The 20,219-nt window shown below is 33.6% G+C and overlaps 1 protein-coding gene and 1 long non-coding RNA gene across 4 annotated transcripts in view; one reads left to right on the top strand and one right to left on the bottom strand.

Moving 5' to 3' along the window:
* The window catches only part of TAX1BP1 (Tax1 binding protein 1), a 79,717-nt gene that overhangs the window by 7,227 nt on the left and 52,271 nt on the right, over positions 1-20,219 (bottom strand). For 2 of the 3 annotated variants that reach the window (XM_015237284.3, XM_015237282.3), the window contains exons 12-16: positions 19,674-19,777; positions 16,922-17,047; positions 14,152-14,223; positions 2,040-2,223; positions 1,555-1,703 (exon numbers count right to left, since the gene is read on the bottom strand). In XM_015237284.3, the coding sequence (XP_015092770.2) occupies positions 1,555-1,703; positions 2,040-2,223; positions 14,152-14,223; positions 16,922-17,047; positions 19,674-19,777 (635 nt within the window). The remainder of the gene's footprint in view (positions 1-1,554; positions 1,704-2,039; positions 2,224-14,151; positions 14,224-16,921; positions 17,048-19,673; positions 19,778-20,219) is intronic. The other variant, XM_072964770.1, reaches the window with a different exon arrangement.
* LOC140697395 (uncharacterized) lies at positions 7,516-9,153 on the top strand. Its single transcript, XR_012074392.1, has 2 exons — positions 7,516-7,587; positions 8,859-9,153. It is a non-coding gene; the product is annotated as an uncharacterized lncRNA (long non-coding RNA).

A 20,219-nucleotide genomic window follows, 5' to 3' on the forward strand; every position in this document is an offset into this window, starting at 1 on the left:
ACTGCTTTCTATTTTCTAACGTTTTAAAACTACTTACTAAAACACTTCATTTGCAAGTGATTTTTGTTGTTGTAATGACAGGAATTTTTTTAAAAAAAATACAGTCTGAATGTACATAAAAATTAGTTTCCGTCTAATGTGAAAAATCTTCAGACAGCAAAATACAATTACCAAAGGTGTGTGCCTATTAAAAGCCCTTCCATCTCATTACCATATCTAAGCATGTCAGCAAATGAGTACAAGACTCTAACACTGCTTCTCATGGGTTTGCAGGAGGGCAAAGCACACAGATCAGAAAGAACATTCTGCTAATTAAACTGAAGCAGATGACTACGGAAGAGAAGGGCTTGTCACACGTAACATCTGTGCCAAGAATGATCAGATTAAATATGCAAAATGTGAAGCCAAGGTGTGAAAAAGCAGTAAGATGATATTCTAGACCTCAAATAGACTACAGAAGTTCTGACAGTTTTCCTAATTATTCCCAGTAATGGACATAGGAGGCCAAATGGCAGGAGGGAGAAATACATTTTTCCCCATTATGGGTGTTGAGCACTAGGGCTAAAATCATGCCTGTCTGAACACTGATCAGTTTCTGCAAAGGTTAACAGCAATTAAATGCAGCAAACTAGATTAAATGAGAAACAGGTCACGATACCACTGTACTTGCAAAGAGCACAGTAAAGTATTTCTTTAAAATTCATCTTCGTGCATAGGAAATCCAAAAAGAGCTGCTATGGGGAAAAGAATCTACTAAATGGTGAAGAAATCTCTTAAATAAAATAAAAAGATCATGCCACACAAACTCATTCAATTCTCATCAATAATATGTTGCTGAGAAATCAAATACTAATGATGTCTATAAGACTATTTCTCTGAATAAGGAAACTATGGAACACAAGTCTTTCTTTTTCTAGCTAAAGGTAATAGAGTACACCTTACAATTTACAGTGGATATAAACGCAAATATGAAAAGATGCACACCGAAGCATAACAGTATCATTAGCACTTTTCTTCTTCCAGCCTAGGACATCCTACAATCAAAAGAATATAAATTCTTTGTGATAATTTAGATTAAACTATCTGTGACTCTACCGTGTATTTGAAAGCTGCTAAGAGTAGATCTCAGAAGTTCTCAACACGAGAAAAACAAAAAATTGTAACTGTGTGATGATGGCTGTTAACCAGACTTGTTATGTTGATCATTTCACAATGCACACAGATATCAAATCATTATGCTGGATACTTGAAACTAATGCTATATGTCACTTATGTCTCAATTTTTGAAAAATTCTAAAGATTAAGTTAAAAACTACAATATTCTGAGGTCATTTTCCGAACTTCATCTTTTACTTTAGTATAAATCCTATAGTCTAAGTCTGAAGCATATTAATGTTTGATTTTTTAAATTTAAATACAGGTTTTTCCAAAAATCAAGTAAGCAATCATGTGTACACACAAGCACACACATTCTCTCTTTCCCCACATATGTAACTCTCTACACAGGATAAAAAATAAAGAGGGATTGGCTCAGAAAATGTATATTCAATTTACTTTACTATCCTCAGGGTCTTCTAAACCATCAGGCCGACTAAGGTTTCGAGCAGGCTGGCTGCAGACAACGTTATCTCCCAGTCCCCAGGAGGGCACTCTCACAGGTGGCCTTTGGATTTCATCTGGGTAAAAAGTGCCATCTGCGCCATCTGGAATAAAAATTTTGGAAGGGCAGGGTGAAACCTGGCACTAAAATTAGAATCTGTGTATAACTATGATGAACAGACTATAAAGAACCATTTTAGTGCATCCAAAAAATGATGTTATTTTTATCCCAAATGATTCTTAAAAATAAGAACTATGTGTAATAAGCAAATAGACTCCTCATTCATGTGCATTGCTTCTAGATGAAGACAGTGAAACATTAAAACTGCTTGTTATAAAACAAGACAGAGTTGACCATACCAACGGTTCTCTAATCCCACAAAGATACAAACAAAAAATTCCATATTCAACTAACCCCGAATCAAAGATATTTTAATAACCTCTTGTTTCCTGTGTTGCATAAGGATTACCATACTGCAGAACTGGTTGTGTATTTGGCACTGCAGGAACATGACCATTTTGCTCTGAGCTAGTGTTGCAATGCTGTGAGATCTGTTGAGGACTCTGGGTATTCTGACTTTCCATTTTCCTTTCTGCTTTATTTTCTATATTCCTTTTAAGTTCCTAAAATTAATAAAAACTAAGGTGAATAAGGAAAACAATCAAATACAGTAAGAACAGTATCAAACATTTAGCCAAAATATAACAATAAAATGATTTCCCTATTATGTTTAAAGTATACAGTAGGAAAGGCTGGTTCTCAACTTCTCATAAATGTCCCTTCCACATCTAACAAAAATCAGAGAGCTGGATAAAGCCCAATATATTTTCAAATTTAGTTGTGCCAAGAATACCCTTTTTATTGAGCTGAGGGGGAACTGTAAATCTCTTACAACTTAGCTATTAATAAAAATCGTAAGACAAAAAAAAAACTGATTGCTTTCCTAGTAAAGTCTATCAAAGAAACTTAAAAAAATACTAATCGCATATGAATTTTCAAAAACTAGAGGAGAAAACACTTCCTCAGCTTACTTTAGAAGGCCAGTATTATCCTGATACCAAAACCAGTGACATCATAGGAAAACTGCAGACCATCATGAATTCTGATGCAAAAATCCTTAACTAAGAAATCAAATTCAATATTAAAAAAAAATACATCATGAGCAAGTGGTTTTATCTAAGAAAGCAAATTTAGTTTAATGTCCAAAAATTAATGTAATTCACCATGTTCAGACATGAAAACAATAATATGATCATTTCAATAAATACAAGAAACATTTTATAAAATCAACAGGCATTCATGACTCTAAAAAAGCCATCTACAAAAACCTACAGTGAATCTTAATGGTGAAAAACTAAATGGTTCTACCTAAAATCAAATATTAAAGCAAGGATATTAGCTCTAATCAGCTATTCAACATTATACTGGAGATTCTCAACTGTTAAGATTTAAACAAGATTAAGGCAGACAGACTGGAAATGAAGAAGTAAACTCATCTTTATTCACAAAGGATATGATCATAGGTGTAGAAAATCCTAAGCAATCTACCAAAACTAGGACAATTAACTAATTTACCAAGGTTGCAATATACAAGGTCAATACATAGAACCAATTGTATTTCAGCAACACAACTGAAAAATGTAAATTTTTTAAAATTCTATTTATAGTAGCATCAATAGATAAAATTAAATGCTTAGGAATAAATTTAGCAAAAGATGAACAAGGTCTACAAACTAAAAATAAGAAACATCACTGAGAGAAATTAAAAAGAGCCTCAACAAATATGGACTGGAAAACTTATTTTTATCCTATTAAGTTCCCCAAAATTGATCTACACATTTAATGCAATCACAATCAAAATTCCAGCAGGCTTTTGTATAAGTTGACAAGCTCACTCTAAAATGTATATGAACATAGAAAGGTCCTAGAATAGCCCACTTTTTAAAAGTAGAACAAAGTTCAAGACTAATTTAGCACAGTCTGATCAAGACTTACAAAACTATAGTAATCAGCTGAACATAAATTTGGCATAAAAACAGATCAGGGGCTGGCAAACTTTTAACATAAATGGCCTGGTTGTAGGTATTTTCAGGTTTGTACGACACACAGTCTATCACAACTTCTCAAATCTGCCTCTGCTGTTACAGCCATAGATAAAACCTAAAAAATGAATGGGTGTGGCAATGCACTTTAATAAAGCCTTACCTACAAAAGTCAGGCCACAAGCCAAATCTGGATTGTAGGCCTTAGTCTGCCGACCCCTAATATAAATCAGTAAAACAGAAAAAAGATTCCACAAATGCACACCCAACTTTCTGTCAATTAATTTTCAACAAAGATGCAGAAGTAACTCAACGGAGGAAAAATGTGGTCTTTCAAGCACGTGATGTTTAAAAACTGGTTACCTGCATACAAATAAAATTTGACTACAAATCATACCATACACAAAAATTAATTTTAAATAGATCATAAATCTAAATATAAGGGCCCGAACTATAAATCTACTGGAAGAAAAAAAAAGGAGAAAAATCTGTTAAGCAAAAATTTCTTACAACACACAGAGCATGAGCCATTAGGAAAAATATTACTAAACTAGACTACTTCAAAAACAGAAGCTGCTCTTCAAAAGATAATATTTAAAAAAATGAAAAGGCAAGCCACAAATTGGGAGAAAATATTTTCGATACACATAACAAAGGAATTGTATTTGAAATATATTTAAAAGGAAAAAAAAACCTCTTAGAATCAAATAAAACAAAGAAACCAATAAAAAATTAGGTAGACGATCTGAACAAATACTTCATAAAAGAATATACATTAATGGCCTATAGGCACATGAAAAGATGCTGAGCATCACTAAGCAATAGGGACTATCCAGAAAAATACAAAAACACTATTTAAAATAGCCAGGACATGCATGCATCGAAGCAACCCATGTGCCCATCAACAGACGGCTAGATTAAGGGGGGGGGGTGTGTGTGTTTGTGTGTGTGTGTGTGTGTGTGTGTGTGTGTGTGTGTGTGTGTGTGTGTGTGTGTGTGTGTGTGTGTGTGTGTACGTGTGTGTGTGTGTGTGTACGTGTACATACAATGAAGTATTATTCAGTCACAACAAAGAATGAAGTACTACCATTTGCAGCAACATGGATGGACCTAGAGATTACTGTACTTAATGCAGTAAGTCAGACAGAGAAAGACAAATACCATATGATATCACATGTGGAATCTAAAAAATAATATGAATGACTGTATATGCAAAACAGAAACAAACTCAAAGACACAGAAAACAAACCTGTGGTTACCAAAGAGGAGAGGGAAGTGGGGAAGGACAAGTTAGGGGTATGAGATTACAGACACAAACTCCTATGTATAAAATAGATAACCAACAAGGGATTTAGACCCATTATCTTGTAATAATCTATAATGGAATATAATCTGCAAAAATATTGAATCTCTGCTGTACACCTGGAATGAATAATGCTGTTAATCAACTGTACTTCAGTGAAACAATAAAAATTTTAAAAAATAAAAGCTTAACAGCATTAAATGATAATAATAAAAATAAAAATAAAACACTAGTCATCAGGGAAATTAAAACTAGTAAATCACAATGAGGTAACAAGACACACCCACCAGAATGACTAGAATTAAAAACAGACAATATCAAAGGCTGGTAAGGCTGTAGAGCAAGCAATTGGAAAGCTCATATACTGCTGGCAAAAATGCAAAATGGCACAGCCTCTCTGAAAAACAATTTGGCTGTTTCTTAAAAATATACTTACCATATAACCCAGCAATTCCCTTCTTAGGTATCTACTCAAGAAAAATGAAAACATGTGTCTGCAAAAATACTTGTAGGAGAATCTTCATAACAGCATTACTCACAACAGCAAAACATTAGAAATAATCCAAATGCCCATCAGCTGGTAAAAGGATTAATATCATCAACTAGTGAATAAATTCTGTACAACCACATTTATATCAAATGCTATCAAATGCTATAAAAGATAAAATTACAGAGTAACAAAAAGTAGATCAGTGGTTGTCTGGGACTGTGAGTAGTTGGAGGAACTGACTGTTAATGAGCATAAGAAAATGTGCAGTAATGAAACATTCTATAGTTTGAATGTAATGGTAGTTACAGAACTATATATATTTGCCAAAATTCATCAAATTGCACTTGAGTGGATTTTATCGTATTTAACTTGTACCTCAATAAGAGTTGTTTTTTTAAAAACCATCAACCATTAACAGGATTTAAGGATGAAAATTTTCAGCTGTATAGTAAAATTCAGCTGATTTTGCTGTCATTCCTTGAGAATAGATGAGACTGTATGTTAACAAATTTTTACCTTTATAAGTAGCCTTAAAATGGAGTAAATCATTATTATTGGGAGCAAAACTGGTAAACATGGAAAATGCAAGTCAATTTAGGTTTGAGAAGAGAAATGAGAATTAGAAGTTCCCCTTAAGCATGTGAAATATAACATAGCGAAGGACTGGTGAGTGAATGACTTACCTAGAACACAGGATGCATGTTAAGAGTAGGAGAAATGTAGCCTACAGTCATATCACCCTAAATGCACCTGATCTTGTCTGATCTTGGAAACTAGGCAAGGTCGGGCCTGGTTAGTACTTCAATGGAAGAGAAAGAAATGTAGCTAAAAACAGGACGAAGGGCAGATGTGCCACACAGTTTACAACAGTGGGCCTAACAGAAATAGCACAGTGAAGTGGTCTTAGTAAGCTAATTCAGCAAAACTATACTGGGCACACTTGAAAGTAGAAACAAATAATCAGAGGGGCAGCATGACATGGTGGACTGGAGTCAAGCCAGAATTTGCTCATCAGCTTCATCACAAATAACCCTGAGGAACGTATCTTCTCCAAGCCTCCGAGGACTACTGAGAAACGAGGGGAGTGTTTATAATACAGCAGGCCCTTAATGGATGTTATCTCATCTCCAGCTATGACTCAAAAACCCCAGATGTACCACTACAGTAATTCAGGATTCTGAAAGTGGCAATGTCAACAGAGAAAAGAGGCATGAAAGCAGCTAAGTTAGAAATGATAAAATACTGCTGCAAAAGTTTAAGCAAATCAATTTAAAGAAGTGCAGTTAGGTTCTTCAGGAAGCAAACAAACTACTTAAATGGAGTCAAGGGTTTCATCAAAAGATTTATGCATGCACTGATACAGTCAAACAACTTCACAGAGAATTCCAACCTAATAAAGAGTTTCCTCTAGGTTCATACTCCACTCCTCTACCATCAAAGATACAATAAGTCCTCTGCAAATAGGATAAGAAAAGTAATAATAAGCAGCACTGATTCTTCATGGGAGAAACTGGAGGCAAGGTAAACAGAATACAGGGACAAGGACAAAATAGTTACAGTGTGGGTGTTTGGCAAATCAGAAGACTGAACTCTGGACTTAAAGATTCTTAAATTTGCATTCACAATACACACCCCCTCTCAAAGAGTCTATGCTTAGAATACAGGAGATCCATGAATTTAGATGGGAAAACAAAACTTACATCTTTTCACTAACTTCTAACTGGAATTTAGCATTTTCTTCAACTATGGATGCAAGCAAAAACACCACAGCAACAGTTGCATTAACTTCAACTTCGTCACCCACAAAAATCACAGACATACTCAATTCATATTACACTCACTGCAGCCGTCTCAAAGTAGCCTTTACATTCATCATTACTTTGAACTGATTGTAAATATTAGACATGCTAAATTTTACTTAGCATTTTAATAAATAAGCACATATATTACTAGTACATATATCACGAATCTGTTGTAAAATTTTGATAACTGTCTCTCATAATCTGTTTACTTTGTAATTCTGTATATTTTGCTTTATTCATTTAAAAATATTTTCTGAAAACAGACTTTACCAGACTGTCAAAAAGCCCTTGAAGCAAAAATGATCAAGAATCCTTGTGGAACCTTCCCTACCTCCAAAGATAAGCACAACGTGAGTGTAGCTATCTTTCTGAGCAAAACAACATTAACTGCTGATACATAATTCTCCTAAAACAAAAAGCCTCCACAATTTAAGAAATAGATTATGTTAAATGTCCTCTTTTACAGTTCCAGTTCCAGGGCACAGAATTTTGGTTAGCTGGTTTTGTCTTTGCTAGAATGCCTAAATCTTTTTTTTTTCCAGGTCCCCAAAATGGCTTACAGTAGCCTTGGTTTTACAAATTACTGACAAGTTAAGGATGTCTCTGGTACTCCAGAACTGTTAAAAAGGAGGAATAATATATTGCTCTTATCTGCCAAATGTAGATGCTTTGAGAGTAAAGGAGAATAGACATTAAATGTTTTAAATTATAGAAAATTCTGTGAACGAGTTTTTCAAGATATTATATAATCTCATAACCTTTATTCTTTTATTACTTTCAGCCTCTAAGTTACAACAAAAAAGGTACAAATGGCAGTCTATATGACTTGTAAGATCAGCTCTTCAGGGTCACTTATTTAATCATCATGCTATTATTATAGCATTTCATTAAAAACATCTACTAATCATTTATAAGTATATACATATATTACTCTTCCATTATCAAAAAGAAAGCAGATCATCTGGAAAAATGAAATGCTGATTAAGAAGAATCACTAGTCAGGTACCTGATGTTAAAGAACATTTTGGAATAGTTTTACTTTAAATTTTTTAAAAAATTTTTCTCTAGTAATAGTTAACACAGTATTTCCCACCATCTTTTTTAAATCATTATTTGCCATGGTGCTTTTGCTTATTTTCTTTAATCTTCCTTTTTCAAATTTCTAGTAAGGGATTTATACAGAATATCTGGAAATAATATGAAAATGATAAATAATTCTGAACTGTAGTTTTGGAATGATATGAAAAAGTACAGCACTTTAAGCTATATTAAGCTTCTAAATAAATTTAGATGGGTGGAGTTTTTAATCCTAAGAGATACACTAAATTACTTTTTTAATTTAAAAATAATTTTTAAATATATTTTTTCACAATACTAGGGAACTAGTTACTTAAAAAACTATAATGAATTTTTACTCACACATGTTCAGTATTTACTGAGTATATACTATGTGGCAGGCACAGCTCTCTAGGTACTAGGGTCTATCAAGAGCAGGAAACACGGACAATAAGTAAAATACATATTCTGTTAGATGGTAATACATATTCTGTTAGATAGTGATACATCTGTTTTTCATTTATTTACTCAACTAACGCTTAATGATCATTTTGGTTCATTCCAGGCACTGTCTGGATCTAGGTTTCAGTGCTGAACGATAAGGACTATACAGGACTGGGGTAGGAGTACGGGCTCCGAGAAACACTGGTGGAGGAGACAAACATTGAGCAAGTTGCTAAAATAGCAAATAGAAATTCTTATAAATACAGTCTTTAGAAGTAATATGAAACTACAGTGTCACCAGTGGGAAAATCAAGAGTAACTCAAGAAGACAGGAAGTACAAAGCAAACTGGCCTACTTCTACTGCATTCCTGACAGGGCAGAGTGTTCACTGACAATAAAACTGCTTATCCCAGTACATTTCTTTTACCAAATGTTTTTATAAGCAAATGCTATCAATTATGTTTGCTCCATTTTTATTCATTCAACATTTAACTTCAATATCAGGCACTGTACTAGGGGCTACAAACAGAGTGATGAATAAAATAGACATGATCCCTGTTTTCTTGGACCTTCCAGTTAAGCAAAGGGAGTTGTCAGACAAATATGCACAGAATATATAAACATTAATTACAAATTATGGTGAGTGTTACAAAACAAAAGTACAGCTCCCAGGTGTAAATTTAATAGCGGCATCTAATTTAGACTGAGAGGTCAAAGAAGTTCTCTCTGCAGAAGAGTCATGTAATCTGAGACAAAGGGTAAGTCAAGAGTGTTAGGAATAGCTAAATATTTAGAGGGAAATAATAAGAATATGGGGTATACTTAAAAATATATTACTGGGAGATGAGAGAAGGGATTGTTGGACAGATAAAGTAAGATGACCATAAAATAACACCTGTTGTTTGCTGGGTGAGGAGTACAACTGAGTTCATTATATTATTCTATCTTCATATATGTTTAAATTCTTCTCTTAAAAAAAAAGTTAACAAAGAATTGGAGACAAGAATATTCCTGGCAAAGGACGTGAACAAGGGTCCCAAAACAAGAAAGCAATTCATGAGTTGTAAGGCCTGAGTGATTAGAACAGTTCTCAAAGTGTGGTCCCCAGACCAGCAGCACCAGGAACTTGTTAGAAATGCAAACAAATATCAAGCCCCAGACTTACCAATCAGAAACTATGAGAATGGGCCCCAGAAATCTGTTTTAAACAAATAATGCAGGTGGATTCTGATGCAAGATCAAGACTGAAAACTACTACTGAGAGAGCCCTTTATAACAGAGGAGGATCAAACAGAAATTGTGGCTTAAAACGGGACTAGAGAGAAAAACGGAGGCCAGTCATATTGAAGTATTACAAGCTATGTTAAAAATTTTGGCTTTTATTCCAAGTGCACTAGTACATGGGAGGCCCATTAAGGAGCTTTAAGTAAGAAAAGAATCAGTTGTACATTTTTTAAAGGCTACCCTGCCTGTGGTTTGAATAACCTTTTACCTAAAATGTGGAGGAGGAGAGTGACCTCACGGAAGACGGCAGAGGATGAAGTGTGACCCCCATTCAACAATCCCCAAGGAACTTAATCCTAACAACCACTGAGCTCAGAAGATCCAAACCTGTGAGATGACTGAGCCCAACCTGCCACCCTGACTTGCAGTCTTGTGAGATGTCTAAAGTAAAGAAAACTCAGCTAAGCCAAACCCGGATTCCTGACACAGAAACTGTAAGAAAACAAATGTTTTTTAAGCCACTATATTTTCAGGTAATTTGCTGTACAGCATAACAAAGTCACTATATTGTTTTCTGTGTATGATTTCAGCCCTTTATAACCCAACAAAATGTACAAATTGGTCATAATCATTCAGGAATTTCAGTGTTGTATATGAAACTCCAAAACTATAAAATATATTTTATATAAATTATGTGATTTATGTATAAATTATATATTTTACATATGAATATACTGCATACATGTAAAATATATAAAAATAAAGTATCTTGAGTACTTCTCTCTAGCATTAGCTATTAACTCTAAGCACAAAATATACTTAAAGGCAAGCTTCTCACTAAAAATTCTGTCAACTTGTCAGATCCGATTAGATCATCATTTTAACTTCAAAATACATTTGACCAAAACTCATACCAGAAATAAAAAAGTCATTCTCTTACTCTCCATTTGTGCTCCTATCGTCTTAATTAGCTTTAATCCTTTGTTTATTTGCAGGGATCTTTTTAACCCATTTGTCATTTTGTGTTACCACACACTGAAGGGGTAAGGAGAGGAGGATGAGGGAGAGAGAACTCAACATTTGAACACAATATACTGACAACCTAGGGGGCAAACAAGAAAAAAAAATTGCTAACAATCTTGAATTCAATTCTTTCTTAATAATTTCCGTCTTATAGTGCTACGTCTCTAGCAGTTCTGAAACTGTTTTACGTGGCATACTGGAATTAGCAAAGAGAGAGATGTGCTGACACTGTTGGGCACGGGATTCTCACTGTGAAAGGGGTGTACAAATAGGAAATAAGAAAGGTAAGGAAGAATCAGTGTGGAGTTGGACTAGAACTCATGATATCTAAAAGACAAATTTTTCCCAGCTCTGGCACAGAAAGGATCTAGAAGCAATGAGCACCAGTAATAATGAACACATCTAGGGCCTGTATTTTGGTTTCTAAATACTATTTCCCACTAATAAGCAACCAGAACTCCTCAGAGAAATAACTGATTTCAGAGTTGGCCCAGAGCTTCCTTCTTATTAAAAAAAAAAAAAAAAGGGCCAATTCCAAAGATGAGGGAATAAAGGCACAAGAATATCTTGCCATGCTTGAAAAAAACCTAAGTGTTCAAAAAATCAACATTTTGATACTGGGGTATATCAGGAACCAGCTTAAGGTACTTTCACTGATCAAATCTGGGACTCTGCGACCATCAAAAAATTCCAATCCACTGACTAAAAAGAGCTCATATGGATGACTACCAGGTAGGAAGATAAAATGATTCTCAATTAAGATTAGATAGACATATGAAGATAGACACTCAAATATAAATTAAAAATACAGTTTGGTCCTCAATATCCACCAATGCAGAGGCAGCCAATGCAGAATCCAAGCATACTCTTAAGCCGATGGCACTACATCATTTTATAGAAGGAACTTCAGCCTCCTCGGATTTTGGCATCCAAGGTTGGTGGAGCCAGGGTGGACAGTCTGGAACCAACCTGAAGGATACCAAGGAATGACTGCACATACACACATATATACACACTGTGAATAAAAATGAATAAAAAGTATTTTTGATCTTTGTCCCCAGTTTCTGGCACAGACCTCCGAAAACATCTGGAATTTCCTGAATGATAGGAATGTCTCTAATCATTCATAACAAGCCACTTTAAATCATACATGAAATTTATGCTAAAAAGGTGACCCCTGGGGACCCCTCAAATAGTCTCAAGGTGGGAGCTGGTCATCAGAAAGACTATACACATGATTAATTTTAGCACCACCAAACCTCCACTTGCAGGGGACGGGAGGGTGGAGACAGGTTAAATTGCTTAGCCAATGATTTAATCAATCATGTGTGTATGTGTTAAGGCCCCAGATTAAAACTCTTAATTAAAGAAGGTTTGGGGAGCTCCAGTCAGTGACCATGTCAATGTGCTAGTGGGGTGCAGACCCTGGAGAGGGCATGGAAGTTCTGTGGCACCCCCATCCTGCTCGATGCATCTCTTCTGTTTGGCTGTTCCTGAGCTGTACCCTTTATAATAAACTTACAATAAAATGTAATCATAAGCACTGTGCTTTCCTGAGTTGTGTTAATTATTCTACCAAAAATTGGAAGTGGGGTAAGGGAAAGGGGACAGGGAGAGATCATGGGGCTGAGCCCTTAATTTGGGTCTGAACTAACTCTGGGTAGTTGGTGTCAGAACTGAACTAAACTGTAGTATACCTAGCTAATGTCAGAGAACTGTTGCTGGACTATAAATGAGGACAAAGGAAAGTTCTTCCTTATAGCAGATTGCCAAGAAACAAGTAGAGGGGAAGCAATGAGCTGAAAAATCAGAATTTTGTTAACTATCACAGTGATGCCATCCAACCTTGAAGTCTATCTAGCACTCTGAACAGCTCTTCACCATACATGGTTTTTAACATCATCATTGGTCATTTGGAAAACTACTGATTGTTTCACTCAGTTATGTAGATCTTCCAAATCCTGACACATTTTCAGTAAGCATTTTTTTTAAATCAGTCTTAATGTTCCTACCCATCTCATTAGAAAAGTCTGTAAGCACTGGGAAGTAACAAGCTCATAGTAGTAGACACAAGGTTTCCAAAATTCTAGTTTTTGCTAAAACACTTGAATTTTATCATTGGCAACAAATATTATCAATTGTTTTTCCTTAAAGTAACAGGCTCATTTCACATCTTTTCAAGAAAATATCTGTCAAATATCTGAGGCTGAAACACCAAATTTTGTCTATTAAATTCTTTAAAGTAGAAATGGTATGCCATGAAAAGAGGCTAGTTCAACTTACAACTCAAACAACTGTACAGTCCCTTACCTTTAACCGTAATACTTCATTAGGCAAAAGTGCTTTGGAGTATTTCCAATTTCATCACATAGAATATTAAAAAGACGTGTACCCCAGAGTCAAGCTTCAATAAAATTAGTATTCTACTGTTCTGTCATCTAAGTGAAACTGGCTTTAAAAACAAAACAAAACAAAACTGCATGCATGGTCAGGATGAAGACAGTAAGTACTAATGCAGTTTGGTGCCACTGCCTAGATTCAATACTAATACACCAGCAGTTTTCCCACCACTGCTTTCATACCAACAGTACAAATGTAACACAGTCAGGGAAAAAAGCTAGTAACACTAGTATTATAAAAACTGTTTTATGTCTGCAGACCTCTAAAAAGGGATGGGGACCCCCGCCCAAGGACCACAGACCATACTTTCAGAAGTGCTGCACTTAAGCATATTTTATACTATAAATGTATGTTCTGGCTGAATGTTAGGTTATGCTACAAATCATTATTTTAAACAATTTTTTAAAATGTTTCCTATTACAAAAGAAAACCAGATAAATACATTATGTATAATTTTAAATTTGTTTACTGTTCTCCTAAATTTGAACACTGTAAAATTTGTTTGTTAAATACAAACTATGTAATAACAAAAATCAAACTAAGTTTCAACACTTAAGCATTATTCTATTAAAATAAGATTTTTAAGTTATTTAACTAAAGACATTTTCCACCTAAGAGTCCTAACATGTTTGTCTTTTTTTATTCATTTAACTTTTTAAAAAAATCACCCTCACATGAACTATAAAATGTGTGTCCCTTCATAAAGCTGTATTATCATTCAGTGTCATATGAAAACATTTTTTTTTGGAAGTATGTTGTTCATTACCTTCTCCCTGGAGAGATTTTCCAAATGTGAAGTTAGACCATTTATTTCTTTGTCTTTCTCTGCCAACTGAAGCTTAAGAAAGAAAGAAATTATTACTTTTTTTCATTATCTACTCTCTCCTTACCCTTCTACAGTTAGTTTATACCATTCTATCAGAATAATTCCTATTACCATATCCATGTATATCCCTTGGTTCTTATTCTTTGACATCTCTAAATTATTTATCATTACTGATGAACTTCCCTTACTCTTAAAACTTCTCCCCTGGTTTGCATCAAATTGCACCAATACGTCATCCTCTCATGCTCTTTTTGTAATGTCCACTTCTTCACAATTACAAACACAGGCATTCTCCAAAGTTTATTCTTTGGCTTCTTCTATTTACATTCTCTGAAAACTACCTTTCTTCAATGCCTTCAACTATCATGCACATAGGAATTTATCACAAATATTAATTCATGTGCCACACTTTCTTTCCCAAGTTCCAAATCTGCTTTTAATTGATGGTTAGACATGTTTTCACTGTTGTCTTTCTGCACTGTAAGAGCAAAATGTCCCACACCTACTTTCCTACTTTTGTTAACTATCAATCTCAGAGCCCACTGGGACTGAAGCTAGGAAACTATGTTAAACGATCCTTTTCCTCCTCCAATCTCCAACATTTTCAATCTCTTAAGTCATTCACTCATTCAACAACCACCCATTCTTTCCCAATTATAGCATAAGCATTATGGATACAAATAAAATTACTCTTCAAATAAAATTATTCTCCAATGGCTTTTTCCTAAGGATGTCTTTCAAAGCTTTCCTTGATAGATTCAGTGGTAGGTGACCAGGGAAGTTACCCAAGGAGGTGGCCTTTATCAATTCAAAGAATATTTGCACCTAATTTTCTTACCTTCAAAAACCCTTCCTATGTGAACTATTACACTTCAGATGCTGAGTGTTCAGTGAGTAAAATAAAGTCCCTTCTCATATAGGGGGAGGGGGGAGAACATGACCTTCCAACCTGTAAATCCTCCCAGTGTTACCAAATTATTTTCATAATAAAGAACCACTCTGGCAGGGTACCTTTTCTCCTAGAAAATTCTCAACAGCAAATAGCACTCAAATTCCAGTTTAGGCCCCACAAAACCTGGCTTCAGCTTATCTTTCAAGTCTATATACTCCATCACTGATATTAAAGTCCTATTACTCAAGACTGTCAAAGCTCGCAGATTATACTACTTCTGACCTCCAAGCCTCTTTTGTTTATAATGCTGCTTCTTTCTTTTCCTACCTCTGCTTATCCTCCTCCTGTTCAGTCTTACACAGGCCTACTTTCTCCAGAATGTCTAACTCCTAAATATTCCATTGGAAACAGCCCTAAGGTACTAAGACTTAAAATTTATGTAGAACTTCATCACATTTTGTACTGTCTTATGGCTGTTTGTGTCTAAACAGTACAAAATAAGGGAAAGGGCACTAAACAAAAAGCCAAGCACCTTCACTAGCCACACGTTAAACATTTTGTTTAATCTCAATGCTCATTTTTACCATTAATTAAAATGAAAATATTATTTAGCTTCCCATGAGTTTGACAGAGGACCTGGGTTGTGAATGTGAGAGTTGTGAATATCACCATTAGACTTCCAGCAATCCCTACTAGATTATAAACTCCTTAAGCATAGTATTGTGCCTTACTTATATGATCACCCACACAACAGCTAACATAGTGCTTTATATATAATAGGCTTCAATAAATATTTACTAAATCGTTTTTTCTGGTCATTATGCAAAAGTAAAATTTCATATAAATTCAGCATTCATACTTTATAATAAGGGAAGTTGTTAGGCAATAAAAATATCCACAGGGACCCCAGAAAAAAATAATAACCTCATGAAATAAGTTCAAAATTTTCATTACGACAGCAGATGAAGATTAAAAAAAAAAAAAGGAAAAAAAAAAGGACCACCAATAAAATTACCTTAGCTGATAATGTACCACCCAAACAAAGTAATTCTTGGTGTCTTTAAGAGTATTATATTTAAAAATTAGATTATAGGTACAATTAGCTATGACAGAGCAAAGTTAAACCATCCAGAACTTCCAGGCCTTTAGTCACACAAAAAAGCACAAATCACACACACACACACACGTTAAATTATATAAGATTACACTTTCTTAGAAGGAAGATCTCTTTCTACTTATTAATTAAGCTAAACACCCTGCTAATTTTTTTCTCTAACATTTTTATAAATATTTACTGTTTAGGCTTGCCTGCTGCTTAATGTACTCTGGCAAAAATAATTTTCATTAAGATTGTATCAATTACTCTGCAGTATTTCATTTAGGATCATAAGTAACACATTTTGGTGATAAATTTAAAAATCTTTACATAAATGTTTTACATTACTGATCATATCTTATACTCCCCAAAAACACCAAGGCCCTAGAATAATTTTACAAACACATCCATATTTAAGTGTATAAGGATTATGAAATGATTTTTCATCTTAAAAACTAAGCATGATTAAAAGATAATTTTAATAGCCATCTGAACCTGCAAAATTAAATCCACAATGGCAATGCCTATGGGTATCCATTTTCTTGGTTCATAGATAATGAACTATGTTCAACATAACTAAATACATAGTACATTTTTATCTATACAAGAAAATACTATCCCAATTAACCATGTTAAAAATTAACAATTAGATAAAAAATTATAGATAGCACATTTTCAAAGGTAGCAGATACTATGCCTCATTTTACAAACACTAAACTTACTTTGTAATTGTCCTCTACTTCAGCTAGTTCTAGTTTTACATTTTCAGCAATTTTCACTTGTTCTTTCCATTTCAGTTCCATTTTTGCAAGTTCATCAGCATATTTATTGCATTTCGTTTTCTCATCCTAAATGAAATTAGTGTAATTATCAAAAGATTTTAAATCCATATAGAACCAATATTTATACAAACATACTTAGACATGTGCTGAATGTTTATTCTAACACTACTGTAAAGGTATAAAAATTGAAATAACCAAAATGTCTGTCAGTAGAAGACTGGCTAAATCATTTTATATCCACACAACGGAACAGAGTATATGTATTCAAAAGAACAAAGTAGATCTACAAATAAGGAAAAACATCAAGATACAGAAATTTAAAATAGCAAGTTGCAAAAACAGAATATATAGTATAATCCCATTTTTGTTTCAAAAGTTGTTTAATACAGTATTATATGATGTCTATGTGGTATACGTAGGAAAAAATAGGACAAAATAATAGCTCTTATCTTTGGGGATCAGGATCATAATGGTAGTTTTTACCATCTTTATTCTTTATTTCTATAATGCCATAAGATTTCACAACAAGCATATATTACTTTTGCAAAAGAGGTAATAAAAATCATGTATTTATAATGATGTTGTTTCCAGATGCTGATAATTAAAACTCAGGGATTTCCTGACAAAGACAATCTCTAGGTGGATTTCTTATACACTGCTCTTCTCTACAACCCAGAATGTTAAAAGCAAGAGTTACAAATCATGACAAAAAGGTAAATTGGCCAACTTCATTTTGGATGTTTTGTTCAAGGAAAAAACTTTTAATTATGCTTAAAGCAATTGAACGGAAAAAAAAGTCTTTTCAACAAATAATGCTGAATCAACTGAATATCCTACCTATATACACATCTCACACCATACACAAAAATAAAGTGGTTAACAGGCCTAGTCTAAATGAACCTAAGACTACAAAACATCTATAAGACAAGAAACTATCTCAAGTTGGATTAGGTAAATGTTCCTAACATCAAAAGCACTACACATGAAAGAATAAATTAATAATCCATACTTCATCAAAATTAAAACTTTTTCTAAAAACATCATTAAAGAAATGGAAAGGTAAACCTCAGACTGGGAGAAAATATTCACCACACATATCAATCAGACAAAGGACCTGTATCCAGAATAAAGAACACTTACAATTCAATAATAAGATGAATACAATTTTTAAAATGGCAAAAGAGTTGAACTCTCACAATAAAAAGGAATGAACTACCAGTATCAGAAAAAACAGATAAATCTCAAAATAATTGTGCTGACAGGGGACAGAAAAAGAAGAGTATACCATGATTCCATTTATAGAAACTGTACAAAAGGTAGGCTAACCTATAGTAGCAGAAAGTCAGTCAATGATTTCCTGGAAATGGGGAGGGAGGGATGTGCTGCAAATGGGTACAAAAAAGCTTTGGGGGTAACAGAAATGTTCATTAGCTTGACACTGCCACAGTTCCACAACTACATACACATAGCAAAGCCAAATAAATTGTAGACCTTAAGTATATGCAGTTTATTGAATTTCAATTGTACTGCAACACAGTCCCAAAAAAACACTGAGGAAGTTTTTAGCTTGAGAAAAACATTCTATCTTCCTTTTAATACTATGAGAATTTCTTTTAAATATTCATAAAAAATTGTTTCATACTTACTGAAAAGTTTAGTCCCATATAAATAACTACTTTGACCTCAAGAGTAAAAGAGTTCTAATCAACTCTCTACAGAATGATCTTCAGGAGCAACAAAAATGTTCAGTTAAAAGTCTCATTAAAAGATTACATTCAGAAAACAAATACATGTATGTATATGCATGACTGGGACATTGTACTGTACATCAGAAATTGACAAATTATAATTGACAGTACTTCAATAAAAAAATTACATTCAGCTAACATTATTTAGAAGACAGTAACAAAATATTTCAAATTAATTTAAATTAAAAAGTTAATTTAATTAATTTTAAATTAATGTTACTATAGTAACTTTGAACTAATACATGAACTTCATTCTACAGCTTTAAAATTTATCCCTCCCCTCCTCACATGTACAGAGAAACAAACACACAAAAGAACATTGAATTGAACAAACAAAAACCACATACACATAACATCTTTCTCTTCCTTCTCCAAATCAGATACAAATGAGAAGCATTTTCCCTTTGTCCTTTTAAATACTTCAGAAGTCAATATGCTATTAGGCCGGTTGCAAAACTTACATGAACACGGTTTAATATAGTCAAAATAAATAATACCATAAAGGCAACAACTCAATTAACAATTTGGTTAACATTCCCTTTTTCCACTTTGCAAATCTGGTCACTTTAGGATGTGGTAAAAGTCTTTGCTATTACAGTAAATGTAAAAAAAGAAAAAAAAATGAGTACTCCTCTTTTACGCTGTTCAAACATTTTTCATGTATTCTTATAAAAAAAAAAGACACACAATAATATTCAACCTCAATTAATCACTTGCCCCGTATCCAGAGAATATAGGGGAAAAGAAAGTAACAACATGAGGATGATGATTTTACATACATGCCTACAACAACAGGCACACAGAACCACCTCCACTTGTCATTTCAAAAGTGAAACTAAATACCAGTTTATAAAAAGGAAACCATGAAATACTCATCAATCAAAAACAGGTAAGCTAAGCCATTACATTTGATAAATCTTTCCCATACAAGGGAGCTAGCTTACCTGCAAGAGTTGTTTACATTTATTATACTTTTCTGTTTTGTCAGCAATTTCTTTGGTCATTTCAGAGACTTGCCCCTTAGTTAGATTGTCAAAATCTGTCTCAGCTAAAACAAGCCAAAAAATAAGATTATTAAAAATTATTTTGCCCTTTTATTATGTCCCTGTTCACTACAACTTAAGAGTCAGTATACTGAGAAATATAATAAATACTAAAGGAGAAAAACACCTACTTAAAAACATCTATTTATACACTAAATAAAGAAGGGTAATATAAAAAACATCAGATGAGAATTTTTTAAATGTCAGTTTGGCCAGAACCAAATTCACATTCAATAATGAAAAAATGGTTATTTTATTTTTTTAACTAGCTAAAAATAGTCCTAAAATGGCACACAAACTGTTCTTTATATACTTAATAGGATTTTTAGAAAAAGCCATACTCTTTGAGAAAATATTTTAAATCATTTTTCTAGTCCTTTACTACTATTCAATAAGTCTTTACTAAGTTAATATTAACACCTTTCTTGGTACTACACAGGATATATA

Source organism: Vicugna pacos, chromosome 7 (genome assembly GCF_048564905.1).
Source record: "Vicugna pacos chromosome 7, VicPac4, whole genome shotgun sequence".
Classification (NCBI taxonomy): Eukaryota; Metazoa; Chordata; class Mammalia; order Artiodactyla; family Camelidae; genus Vicugna; species Vicugna pacos.